Source organism: Somniosus microcephalus, chromosome 18 (genome assembly GCF_052327205.1).
Source record: "Somniosus microcephalus isolate GS21.2 chromosome 18, FLI_Smic_1.0, whole genome shotgun sequence".
NCBI lineage: Eukaryota > Metazoa > Chordata > Chondrichthyes > Squaliformes > Somniosidae > Somniosus > Somniosus microcephalus.
In genome coordinates, this window is record NC_141004.1 from 40,696,266 (window position 1) to 40,710,445 (window position 14,180).

At 44.1% G+C, this 14,180-nt stretch overlaps 1 protein-coding gene across 9 annotated transcripts in view; it reads left to right on the forward strand.

The window, feature by feature from the left end:
• Window positions 1-14,180, forward strand: part of LOC147105233 (high mobility group protein HMG-I/HMG-Y-like) — a 134,019-nt gene that overhangs the window by 36,682 nt on the left and 83,157 nt on the right. For 4 of the 9 annotated variants that reach the window (XR_015081716.1, XR_015081717.1, XR_015081715.1 and 1 more), the window contains 2 exons: window positions 3,240-3,452; window positions 7,580-7,669. The exons of 1 other annotated variant lie outside the window; for it this stretch is intronic. Coding sequence is in view for 4 of the 8 variants with exons in the window: in XM_086011384.1 (XP_085867510.1) it covers window positions 7,580-7,930 (351 nt within the window). In the remaining 4 variants the exon portion in view is untranslated. Of the gene's footprint in view, window positions 1-3,239; window positions 3,453-7,579; window positions 8,254-14,180 lie in introns of those variants that run through there. 4 more of the 9 variants (XM_086011384.1, XM_086011385.1, XM_086011387.1 and 1 more) reach the window with 1 other exon arrangement.

The window sequence follows — 14,180 nt, forward strand, 5'->3', positions numbered from 1 at the left end:
AGCACAATTCACGGCATTAAAAGAACTCACAATTGAACTGATGATGACCTCGGCAATCTCCTCAAGGAGGTGGAGGCACAGCGCCTGCTCATCATTGGTAATGAGAAGTCAAAGGCGCCGCAAAAAGGGCAGATGATAGCTTGGTCTTTCAAGTGGCAGCATAGGGCTCCAGTCACGGGGAGGGAAAAGGCGCAGGAAACGTATGGGTGTCACCTTTTTGTGCGGAGTGGGCCTTTTGCGTAGCAGTAAGCATCCCCGCCGCTGGGCCAGAAGGAGTAGGGTTTCGAACCCCACTCCAGACAGTCCCGGCAAGTGGAGTCGGAGCTCCAACTATAAATTCTGGGTGGACATCCAGCGGGATACTTGCGTCCGTGGGTGTGGGTGGCCCCCCCCCCCCCTCAGATGGGTTGTGGGAGCCCGTAAAACCCTCCCGCCATAGGACTAACCACCCTAATGGCTGGTTCAAAGATGGTTACGGTCACGGAATGAGCGTTAATCACGGCCATAAATCCTTCCACCACTTCATACAGTTCCCGAAAGGGAACAGTGTGAGGATACGTACGACGATGACCTCTTGCGCAATGCACCTCCTTGGACCCTCAGTCGCAGATGCGAGGGGGCAAATCGTGCAATTGTTAAATTTTTCATTTTATTGACATGTAAAATGTTGGCCCAGTAATTCCCTTCCAAATGCGCGAGTACGGTCGGGTACTTGCGCGTCTGGCCGGAGGAAATGCCGGTTTTCAGCATGCACAGCGCATGCGGGGAAAACCGGCATTTCCTGTCCTCTGAACGAAGGGGTTCAGAGGCAGAACGTGTGCGCAGTAAAATTCGCCGCTTTCATTCATGCTTTCAGTGAGGTCAAGTCCTTACAACTTACACATGAAAAAAGCATGGGTACAGTTGCTCCAGAGGCTGCGGAGGAAGATATTTCTTATCGTGGAGCTTCTGAAAGTATGTATGTCTGTATATATTCCTTTGCGTGTTATGTATATATTCCTTTACTTATGTGTATGAATGTATTATTTAATTATGACTTTCAGAGAAAGTAACTTATTGGAAAATCATAATTAAAAACATACATTCATACACATAAGTAAAGGAATATAAAACATACATACATATACGTAAAGGAATATATGCGGACATACATACATAATTACTTATTACTGATGAAAAGTTCCTTTCTTAAAAGTGCTGGAAATGTTACATTACTCATTTTAGAACACTCATTTTCACATTCAATTCACACAGCCACAATTGCTCCTTCTACCTACCATTCTGAAAACCCGTTTTTAAAAAAAAAAAAAAAAAAAAATTTAAACTTTAAAACTTACTTAAAATTTCTTAAGATAACTTCCCTCCCTTTCCCAAACAAAAATATTGCCTTTCAGAAGCTCCACGATAAAATATATCTTCCTCCGCAGCCTTGGAACAACTTTACACATGCTTTTTTCAAGTGTAACTTGTAAGGACTTACCCTCACTGAATCCATGAATGAAATCGACGAAGTTCACTGCTCAAGCGCTGCCTGTGCAGTCGCACGCGCTGTGCCTATGAACCCCTTCGTTCCGAGGACTGGAAATGCCGGCGTTCCCCGCATGCGCTGTGCATGCTGAACGCCGGCATTTCCAACGGCCAGATGCATGAGTACCCAGACCGTACTCACGCATTTGGTCACGAATTTCTGGCCCAACATTGTTGCATCATATGTGCAACTAGATCTAGCTTTCTGTTTTATTTTCTTGCCGATGTTCTTCCCTCCCTTTCCTCTTCTCTTGAAGGTGTTGACTGCCCGCTGGCAAACTGTACCACGGGCACTGGTTTGCCTTCTCGCCAAATTGTCCAAATGGCCATTATTCACGTGAGCTTTGACACTGCGTGCAGGCTGACCATTTGATTGGGGAGAATGGCACCTCTTGTCCACATATGCATTTCTAGCAAGGGTCACTGGATAATGACCCATCCTGGCTCAGGAGCACTGAGGCCAATTGTCTCACCACTACCATAAATAACCTGGCTGGGAATCGGTTAATTCAGTACATGGTGTGGATCTAACCTCGGACTCCCTGACTTGTGTGGCTCACTAGGAAAAACTCGCTGAGCCATCGGGTAGCCCCAGGTCAATCTTTGACACTTCTACTTTCAAACCAAGGAAAGGGATGTTGGATGAGTATATTTGTGGTGGATTCTGCAGCCAGATAGTATCTGGACGAGGAAACTCATCTGCAGTACTAGAAGAGTTAAAGTTTGATTTCATTTTTGGTGCATCTACATAGACTGTCTACACAATGTTCCCATGAAGCTCAGAAACTTGCACTTGAATAGTTTCATCAATGTACTATCTCTGAACAGCATAAATATAATTTGGGCACAATCTCTTCTGTTATAAAAACTGAAGAAGAAACAGTGTATGGAGGGCAGTAATTTTCAAGCTTTTAGTTGAATTGTTTGCTATGCTCCATTACTTGTAAAAAGAAAAATGCTGTTCCCTCGTCGTACCTTTTCTTCTATCATTGCTGCAGTTGTCCATAATTTTTGAGATGTATATTGTGCATTCCTTGGATATTTCAGAAAAGTGTTTGTGTGGTTCATAATTTATTGAAGTAAGAAAATAACCCACCACCTCTGTAGCAGATTATTAATCCAGTATTCCAACACTTGCAGTTTTTTCACCTTCTTCCTGTTTTTGCGGACTAGTTTTATTTCGCTCTTGCGCACAGGTTTGCTACCTTCCATCAATAAACCCGTCCGTCTCTTAGTTAAACTAATTCCACAGAAAAAGATGGATTCTGTATTTCCAATTTCCGGGTTAAACCAATAACCTTATTTCCCCTCCTGCTCAAAAATAATTCTGGATTACGGTTTATGAACCACGACAACAATAAAACAACCAGAACTCTACGACTTTCACAAGTTCTGGACTTAGTGCAACTGAAAATGGCTAAAATAAACACTGAAACCTGAAAAGAAATAAACACTGAAAGCAAGAAATCCTTTGTATAATGTGTGGTAGCTGATCTGTATCCATGTACTTTTGAATGACCTTTTAAGAACAGATCCTCCTCACTAATATTTTTCAAAAGTGTGTACTCCACACTGTAATGGAAGCCATCTTCTGGTCATTCCATTTGCTTGAATTTTGACAGAAAAATGGCAGATGGGGCACATCCCCAAAATGTGGCTAAGTGGCATTGATTCTTTTTTATTTTGAAGTTATACTGTTTCCCCATTTTTAGATTGCCTACACTACTTACCATTTTCGATCTTAAGAAGACATGGAGACCATCTGCTCCCAGGCCTCTACCAGTCCCACTGTATAATCCATATATAACTAGCTGCTGGAAGCGCATGAAAGCGATGAGTTGACTTGCCTTGCCCCCACATCCATTCTATGAGAAGCATCCTGCCTTTGCTTAATGCCTCAACAGGAACTCGCAGCTTGAGGAATTGTGGGTACTCTCTAATCTCTTTTAGACTGATTCAGTGTTTTACCCCTGTGGTAGTTGTAAGACTCGATGTGAGTGGAGTGACAGTGCCACATTTGCAATTGATAGCCATAATATTGTTAGGATCATTGTGAAGTATAATTAAGAGATTCTGGGGAAATGCAGCTTTAAAACCAGAGCACCTGCTAACAGTGTTAAATCAGCAATAACAAAACCTGCATTCCTTGTAGTATTGATTTTATTGAATTGGGTCTGAACAGAAGATTTGTGTCTCCGTGTCCTGCATGCTGCGATGGACTGCATGAAAAAGACCACACAGCATTGCCCCAGTGAGCCATACTTTTACCAATACGGACATTTTTTTCTTTCTTTGTTTTCCCTCCTGCTGTCCTGAATTTGCGGACTCCCACTGGGGCATGGTTCCACGGACACCAGAAATCCTCTGGCACCCTGTCTAAGTGGACATTCTTCATGTCTGAGCCCAGACAGTGAGTGTTGGCATGCTGCTTGACCATGGGGGACATCACAACTGAGACTGATCATCTCTTTATCCGACATTCGCATCCTGTTCATTTTCCATCAGGGTGACTGGATAGTGATCAGGAGTGGGAACCCTGATTTGATATTATCCTCTCCCCAGCACAAGGGCATTGAGGCAAATTGTGCCCTACCACGATCCCAGCTAACCTGGAGGATTAAACCTGGGACCTTTTGTGGTCTGTCTGGCTCAACCAAACAGCAGGTTGTACATTTATCTATCGAGTCATTGGAAGGAACTGAATATGGGCATGTTTAAGTGATGTTTGTTTTTTAAAACTTGGATATGGAAGATGAGAAAAATGGGGAACAATTATTAAAAAATGAAAAGATAGGCAAGCCTAGTTTTTAGATTGGCTGAATAACTGCAAATCGGCTTCTCCATGGGAATTGGACTAGATTTTTCTGCCCATTCATGGTCCCTGGGTGGAGAATGCAGCCCTGCTGCGATCACACAGTGCAAGAGCTAACTGAACTAGTATGCAAACTTAGAAAAATGTTGACTACGGTTTTGGTGGCCAAAAATGTGCAAGAGTTGAACAACACTTGATCCTAATTCACATGAGTCCCACCAGACCTTTTCAGAAATCTATACTGTTGACAGATAATGTATAGGTTTTTCTGGAGTCCGTTTGTGCAGTCCTGTGTCAAACCCTTCCATTCATAGAGTTATAGAGTTATACAGCACGGATAGAGGCCCTTCGGCCCATCGTGTCCGCGCCGGCCATCAAGCCCTGTCTGATCTAATCCCATATTCCAGCATTTGGTCCGTAGCCTTGTATGCTATGGCATTTCAAGTGCTCATCCAAATGCTTCTTAAATGCTGTGAGGGTTCCTGCCTCCACAACCCTTTCAGGCAGTGAGTTCCAGACTCCAACCACCCTCTGGGTGAAAAAGTTCTTTCTCAAATCCCCTCTAAACCTCCCGCCCTTTACCTTGAATCTATGCCCCCTAGTTATTGACCCCTCTACTAAGGGAAAAAGCTCCTCAGCATCCATCCTATCTATGCCCCTCATAATTTTGTACACCTCAATCATGTCCCCCCTCAGCCTCCTCTGCTCCAAGGAAAACAAACCCAATCTGCCCAGTCTCTCTTCATAGCTGAAGTGCTCCAGCCCCGGTAACATCCTGGTGAACCTCCTCTGCACCCTCTCCAACGCGATCACATCCTTCCTGTAGTGTGGCGACCAGAACTGCACACAGTATTCCAGCTGTGGCCTAACCAGTGTTTTATACAGTTCCATCATAACCTCCTTGCTCTTGCCTTCATTAGCCGAGGCATTGAATATAAGTATCCCATATGCCTTTTTTACCACCTTATCCACCTGTTCCGCCGCCTTCAGGGATCTGTGTACTTGCACACCCAGATCCCTCTGACCCTCCGTCTTGCCTAGGGTCTTACCATTCATTGTGTATTCCCTTGCCTTGTTAGTCCCCCCAAAGTGCATCACCTCGCACTTTTCCGGGTTAAATTCCATTTGCCACTGTTCCGCCCATCTGACCAACCCATCTATATCGTCCTGCAGACTGAGGCTACCCTCCTCGCTATTTACCACCCTACCAATTTTTGTATCATCCGCTAACTTACTGATCATACCTTTTACATTCATATCCAAGTCATTAATGTAGACCACAAACAGCAAGGGACCCAGCACTGATCCCTGTGGTACCCCACTGGCCACAGGCTTCCAGTCACAAAAACAACCTTCGACCATCACCCTCTGCCTTCTGTCACTAAGCCAGTTTTGTATCCAATGTGCCAAGGCACCCTGGATTCCATGGGCTCTTACCTTCTTGACCAGTCTCCTGTGCGGGACTTTATCGAAGGCCTTACTGAAATCCATATATACCACATCCACTGCGTTACCCTCATCCACACACCTAGTCACCCCCTCAAAAAATTCAATCAAATTAGTCAGACATGATCTTCCCTTGACAAAGCCATGTTGACTATCCCTGATTAATCCTTGCCTCTCCAAGTGGAGACAAATTTTGTCCCTCAGAATTTTTTCCAATAATTTTCCTACCACTGATGTTAGGCTCACTGGCCTGTAGTTCCCCGGTTTTTCCCTACTTCCCTTCTTGAATAATGGTACTACATTAGCGGTTCTCCAGTCCTCTGGCACATCCCCTGTGGCCAGAGAGGTCCTGAATATATGTGTTAGAGCCCCCGCAATCTCTTCCTTTGCCTCACACAGCAGCCTGGGATACATTTCATCCGGGCCTGGGGATTTATCCATTTTTAGGCCAGCTAAAACCGCCAATACCTCCTCCCTCTCGATGTGAATATGTTCAAGCATATCATATTCCTGGAGTTTCTCTAATAATCTCCCTCATTAAAATAATCTCCCTCGTTAAAATATGAGTATTACAACTCTTAGCCCTCGGTTAAGAGCTCTGGTTGAGATTTTTAAAAAATCTCCAATGTGTATGTGTAGTAGGTTCATTTAATCACCATTGAAGGAATTTTATGTTTCATTAAAGCTTCATAGTAGCATTTATGAACCAGATGACTGGAGTCTTCAAACTCTTCATTGTTAGGTGCCTCTTTTGTAAAATGTTTATAGACCTTTTGGTGTGTAAAATGCAGACATTGTACATCTAATAACATGCATTCAATCAAATTGAAATTTAGTTATCTATATGGGCTTTTAATAGTAGGCTATAGAAATATGTCTGCTAATACCTTGCTGATCTAAAACCCTTTTAGTAAAATAAGTAGAAATTTTGTAAGCACCTTTCGCCTGTGTGCATTTTCAAATTTGTTACAATTTTGTTGCTTTGGAGACTATTTGAGATGAGCACTATTTTGTTGTTTTCTGAACTTTGCAAGTAAAACCTATGTTTTGCAAGAATGCAGTAAGTCAATCAGAAGTTCCATTCGAATATATGACTTTTTTTGTGCTGCAGTGGGGAAAAAATATCTTGAGGGCAAGGCATAACTACGAGGGGGAGAACTTCTCGGTTAGGGAGAGCTCTGTCTTTCATGACCGGGAAAAGAAATAAAAAGCTGACTTGATATACCCGCTTCCCTCCCCCCAAATTCTGGCAGAGAAGTAAATGCAGTTTCCAATTACAATGTACAATCCTAGGTGATGAAAGAAGTAAAAGACATTGCTGTTATTGAGAGGATAGGGCAACACAGAACACTAGACAGATGTGAGACCCCTTTCTTTGCCCCCACCCCACATATCGAAGAATAGCTTACAGAACTGAAGGAACTGATTGCTCATGCCCTCTGGTTGGAGGCCTTCAAATGGGTGGTGGGCAGGATAATAGCACTGCCTCCACATCAGGCCAGCGGCAATGCCCAGACACCCAGCAAGACACCTAACACCAATTTCTCCCCCCCCCCACCACAGGAGCAACAACGCCAGCCCCTTGGTAGGTTTCACTCTGTTATTACGTTCTTGACATTCTGTTACTGTAATACAGTTAGCACATGGATTACTTGTATTCATGTGATGGCAGATCCTGTCCAAATGTTTGGCAAATTAAAACCTTTAAAAGTGTGTCTGCTATGACAGTGGTTCTGTTCAAGATTAGTTATGTTTGTCTGTGATATATTGGGTTAATTTTCTTTCTTCTAATAGATGACCCCTAAGAAATTGCAGTCCTTTACCTTGAAGCCACTGGGGAGCAAACTGAATCACTGTATCGACCCCTGTAGCACTCTCCACTCTAATTCCTCTGATCTGGAGATGCCTCCTATACGAAGAAGGAGACGAACTGGAAATGATTCTGCTGAAGATGTCCCTATGCCAATCCAAGAGAGAGACAATGATCCCCCTATAGATGGCATCAGTAGGATAGAGAGGCGCCTTCAAGAACTCCAGGGAGATGTGATGAGGGAACTGGAGGGGATACAAAGGGCCATTAAAGCCCTGGAGGACACTGTTAATACTGCCCTGTTGGATATCCATCAGGTTATCCAAGAAACCTGAATCAGGCACCTTTGGCACTGGCAAGGAAGGCTGGGAGGTATTGTTGCCAGCTGGCATTATGGACAGACCAAGTCCTTCTGAAATTGATTGAAGGCACAAGGTCTGTAACTGCCACCAGCTATCTTTTTTTAACTACAGGCCAACTTGATTTTACTTCCCACAAATTAATTGCTTTGTGTTTATATTCTTCCCCCTCTTTCTAGGTTGTTCAAATTTATTGATGTAATGTTAGATTGTACAAAATCCTCATTGTATTCTTGATTCGTGGAGAGTTTTTTTAAATTATTTGCGAGACAGGGAAATAAACACTTTGTAAATTTCAACTGTGTCTTTGATTCTTTTTCTGCCCTCTTCTTTCTCCTCCAAGTAACTGCAAAACACTGGTATTTCTGAACTTATTTTGTGACCGAAATTGTTTGGAATAACTTACCACTCTATCAATCAAAAGTGTGTTTCTGTTTCACAGTAAGTTGCCCAACGTATGTGGCATCCTTTGAAAAGGGACTGTCCAAATTGGTAGGAACAATAGAGTGCAACCATTTAAGGGGCCAGAGTCCTTTCACTGTCCCCCCACCTGTCCGGTGGAGTGGTGTAATTGAGTGTGGACTGAGTCCTGTGCGTTTTCCAGACAAGCTTCACCACCACCTTCTCGAGGGCATTTAAGGATGGGCAATAAATGCTGGCATTGCCAGCGACGCCCACATCCCATGACTGAATAAAAAAAAGATTCAACACTGTCAAGCTGAGTACTCTGCATCCTTCCACAAAAGCACCCTACACTTTACTTAAGCAGCATATAGCTCTTGTCTATATAATTCTAGAAATCCTTTTAAAGAGTACCTTATGGATGCTAGCATTGGGCTGCTTATCAAAGCAGACGTTTTGCAGAACTTCCTATCATTCCAAGCCTGAATGTCCCCAAGATTCTCTTTTGAAATATTATCATCCTTATCCTTTTCTTCCCATTTGAGTCCAGTCTAGTGTTGCTACCTTTGCTGCTGTGCTGTTCTCTGCGTTTTGGATGCAATTCACTCAGTTCTTGGCTCTTAAATATCTGCTATGAATGAATTAAAATAGAGAAAACTTGTTTTGTTATAGCTATAATTTCCAGGGTTATGATGGGAATCGTTTGAAAATGACATGGAGATGAAATAAGACAGAGTTGCAACCCAATATTTTTTTCACGAGGCTTTACAAAGTGATAAATTTGTGACATTAAAAACATGCCCATTATATTTAAAAAAACACTCTTAATACTGTGATCCCTGTGCTGTCTGACTTGCAGAATGATATACAGGAAACTCTGCTATCCGGCACCGACAGGACCGAGCTGTTGCCGATCTATCAAAACTGCCGGACATACCAGCGTTAATGTTGAAGCATACGGATGTTTTCATCTCCGTATCTGACAACAAACACTGTTGCTTAGCAACAGCTTCTAAACAGTCGGCCCGTACCTTGGAAGCGTCTCTGTAGCTTAGCAACAGCTTCAGAGAGACTTTCCAGAGCCTGACTGTTGGGGGGGAAAAAAAGCCACGAGAAGAAAAAAAACCGCCACGAGAAGAAAAAAAACCTAACAAAACGGCTCCTGATTTCTGCCGGTAGATCGAGGTTTCCGGACATACAACCTCCGGATAAACCAAAGTCTCCTGTAGAATATTAAATGATGAATGGAAACAGAAGTAGCAGTAATACATATGGACACTTTAATTTACACTAACACTAAAGCTATTGAGTTATATTTAAGTCGGACACTATCCTTACTGTACTTCAACCCTACTGTTTGCTTACGGTAATACCAATTTCAGCACATGGTTGTAAAGTGCTTTGGGATGCCCTCAGGACATGATAACAACAACTTCCATTTATTTAGCACCTTTAGCATAATTAAATGTCCCAAAGCGCTTCACGGTATGCTATCAAACAATTTTTGATGTTGAGTTACATAAGGAGCAGTTAGGACAGGTGACCTAAAGCTTGGTCAAAGAGGTAGGTTTTAAGGAGTGTCTTAAAGGAGGAGAGAGAGGTTTAGGGAAGGAATTCCAGAGCTTAGGGCCTAGGCAGCTGAAGGCATGGTCGCCAATGGTGCTGCGATTAAAACCGGGGATGCACAAGAGGCCAGAATTGGAGGAGCGCAGAGGGTTGTAGGGCTAGAGGAGGTTACAGAGCTAGGGAGGGGTGAGGCCATGGAGTGATTTGAAAACAAAGATGAGAATTTTAAAATTGAGGCGTTGCTGGACTTGGAGCCAATGTAGGTCAGTGAGCACAGGGGGGATGGGTTAACTGGACAGTGCCAGTTAGGATACAGGCAGCAGATGTTTGGATGAACTCAAGTTTAGAGGGTGCAAGGTGGGTGCCCGGCCAGGAGAGCATTGGAATAGTCGAGTCTAGTGGTAACAAAGGCACAGATGTGGATTTCAGCAGCAGATGGGCTGAGGCAGGGGCGGAGATGGGTGATATTACAGAGGTGGAAGTAGGTAGTCTTGGTGATGGAGCGGATATAGGGTAGGAAGCTCATTTCAGGGTCAAATAGGACACCAAGGTTGCGAACAGTCTGGTTCAGCCTCAGACAGTGACCAGTGAAGAGGGATGGAGTTGATGGCTAGGGAACGGAGTTTGTGGCGGGGATTGAAGACAATGGCCGGAATTTTCCTTACCTTGGCGGGGCCGGTGTCCGTGGCAGGTCCCGACCCTGCTGCTGGCTCCATCCCGCTGTACAAAATGAACTTACCTTAATGGGGCCTATTAAGCCCGCCCAATGCGTTAGCCGGCCCAATTAGATGGAGCGGGTCTGGTGATGTCATTCATGATGCGTTTTTTAGCCGGGATCCTTAAAGGGACCCTGGCCACATTAAATTTTAAGTTGAATCTAGCATAGTGGGTGTTGAATCTTTATTGTACAATTATATAAGTTATATATGAGTGACAAATATTTAAATAAAATTAGCATTAAGTAATATGACTCCATCTACAAATACAATCCAGAACATAATTTAAAAAATGCATTAATTGTGAAGTCACAAATCTATAGAATTTTGTATCAGTAACTGGTACAAATGAAAAATGTGTGTGTGTGTGTGTGCACCTGTGGGAAAGATGTGTGGGAGCGAGTTGACACCCAACCCGCCACCAATTGCGCCTGCAACCACCCCGGAAAATTCAGCCCAATGGTTTCAGTCTTCCCAATATTTAGTTGGAGGAAATTTCTGCTCATCCAGCCCTGGATGTTGGACAAGCAGTGTGACAAATCAGAGACCGTGGAGGAGTTGAGAGAGGTGGTGGTGAGGTAGAACTGGGTGCCAGCGTACATGCGGAACTTGACGTCGTGTTTTGGATGATGTCACTAAGGGGCAGCATGCAGTTGAGAAATAGGAGGGGGTGGAGGACCCCAGATGTAGATGTGCAATATAAATGTGCCCAGACTCCAAGCTTATTGCTTAGCTATGTCTGGTGCAAACATACTAGTTAAAGAGTAAGGGTTAGCTATTGTACAGCGTAATGGCTTCGACCTGGTTTTCCTGCAGTAGCACAAGCTGCATACTCTCACCCTGAGACTTTCTCACTCATGGTTTCTAGTTTCCTCTAGTTTGGTCGTTGGTCTGATGAGCGAGGCTGCTCTTTGTATCTCCCCTGGTGTGTGTGAGGAAATGGAGTCTGATGCAGTGATTCTTTCAAGAAGTATCAAAGGTGCTCAACTTTTCTTTTCAGTGAACCATTTTATCTATCTTTTTTTTATATATATATATAAAAGGGTAGTTCTGTCTGTCCGGGCATCACTCAAAAGTTATAGAGCGTACCTACACATATGTTATATCAAAAGAAAGCTTATGATTAGGGGAGTCTACTAGGCGTCTTTACTTTTTGGTCAGACAACTAGGCGTCTTTACTTTTTGGTCAGACAAAAATTGTTCGGACAGTAGACAAAAACATTCAAAAAACTGAAAAAAAATCCGCTCCTTAGCGGTTGACCAATCCTACCGCTCATTAGCATTGAGTGACGTGATGGTTGACCAATCCTACAGTTCAGTGACCTGATGGTTGACCAATCAGTGCATCACGGGGGGCGTTTCATGGCGTTTGTGGGCGGGGCCTAATCCTTCAAACTGCCGTTACTGAGGTGAGTGGTGGCCATTACGGACCGGCCGGGCCTGAAGCTTAAAAAATTTCTCTCTCTCTCTCCTTCCGCCCCTCTCTCTCGCTCTCTTCTTCCCTCTCTCTCTCTCTCTCTCTCTCTCTCTCTCTCCTTCCCTCTCTCTCGCTCTCTCTCCTTCCCTCTCTCTCTCCTTCCCTCTCTCTCTCCTTCCCCCCCCCTCTCTCTTGCCGTGAGTGCAGGACCGGGAAAACCGGGACTTTCAGACGAGCCGTCCCCGAATGATATCGGACACGGGAGTCCGGAGCGAAAGGCGTTCCACTGCCGCCCAGCCAACCGGGTCCAAAGGCCCGCCACGTTAACCATGAGGAACCCCGGGCTCGCTTCGGAGCGATGGGCACCCGGACTCCCGGTGTCGGATATGCTCCGTTCTGGTACCGTGGTGAGTCGGAGGGGGAGGAGGGAGGGAGAGAGAGCGGGGAGGGAGGGGGTGAGAGAGAGGGGCAGGGAGACAGAGGGGCGGGGAGAGAGAGAGGGGCGAGACGGGCAGGGAGAGAGAGGGGGAGGGAGAGAGAGAGAGGGTGAGGGAACTTCCCGCCGACCTCACAAAATGGCGGCCGCCCTTCTTCACCCGCAGTCTCTCTCTCTTCCCCCCCCGTCTCTCTCTCTCTCCCCCCCCAGTCTCTCTCTTCTCCCCCCATTCTCTTTCTCTCTCTCTTCCCCCCAGTCTCTCTCTTCTCCCCCATTCTCTTTCTCTCTCTCTTCCCCCCAGTCTCTCTCTTCTCCCCCCATTCTCTTTCTCTCTCTCTTCCCCCAAGTCTCTCTCCCCCCCCGTCTCTCTCTCCCCCCCAGTTGCTCTGTCCCCCCCAGTCTCTCTCTCCCCCCCAGTCTCTCTCTCCCCCCCATCTCTCTTCTCCCCACAGTCTCTCTCTCCCCCCCCCAGTCTCTCTCTCTCTCTTTCCCTCTCTCTCTCTCCTTCCCATACAGACAGACAGACAAACTCATTTATATATATATATAAAAATTATTTCTACTTTTTTCATAACAACATGCCCTCAAAAAACCCTCGGTCCAGCTAGTAATCTATATATAATTCCTCTTTTTCCCTTGGGCTGTCTAATCCATATATGACAGTAATTTGCTTTTAAATTCCAATTTGGGATCTCCCAGCATGTTCTGAATCAGTCTAGCAGGAGGAAGTAGTATTAATCACCTCACACCAGAGCATTTCTTACTGTCTCACTAATTACCTTTGCAGCACATGCTCAGTACAGAAACAGAATCTGTTAAGAATGACAATTATAAATGCCATTTAAAACACAGTGAACATTTTTAAAATCAGCTCCAAGTTCTGAAGGCTTTCTACAATACTGTCTGCAGTCTTATTTCTCTTGATGTGTGCTTTTCATTGACATGATATTTAAATGTAAAGGATGAAATACTTCTATGTATTTTAATATGTAGCATGCTCTTGTTATTGATTACCTACTCTTCAGTGGTGATCAACAGAGCTTGCTGTTTGTTCATAGTCAGCAGAATTGCATCAAGTTTGGAGGTTTATTTCTGCTGTGACTATTTTCTAATTCGGAATATTACTGATTGTATACACTGAATAGGCATGGACTGTATCGAGCATTTGATTCTTCCAGGCTCCATATGGACAAACCCTTTCACTCTACATGGAGCTGTCAGTCTGTTGCAAGCTGTTAAGGAAACAACTCATCATTGAGTGAATGTGACCCTTAAAATGGTCTAGACATTTTGAACGAATTAACTGAGAAATGTGAGGATTATGCTACTAACGATGCTGCCATGGAAACTATTTTTGAGCAGCGTGGAGGCCTATTTACTAGACTGGAATTGGTAATTTATGAAAGGAAATTGCAGGGAGGCAGTATTATCTGACACCGATTTGATGGGTGAGCAACATTTAGATATGTTGAACTGTGTATGTTGGAAACTGGGCTACATCAAAGATTAAATGATCATCTTTTGAAGCTTTCTGAAAATTAAGAAGGGTACCAGTAAACATAAATGTTGCTCATTGAATTTTAAATGGCTTTAATAATAAGAATATAATTAAATAGGGTAATGGCTAATAACTCAATAAGGCCAGAGATGAACTTCAAAGACGATAGACTGGATTATATCAAAGTAATT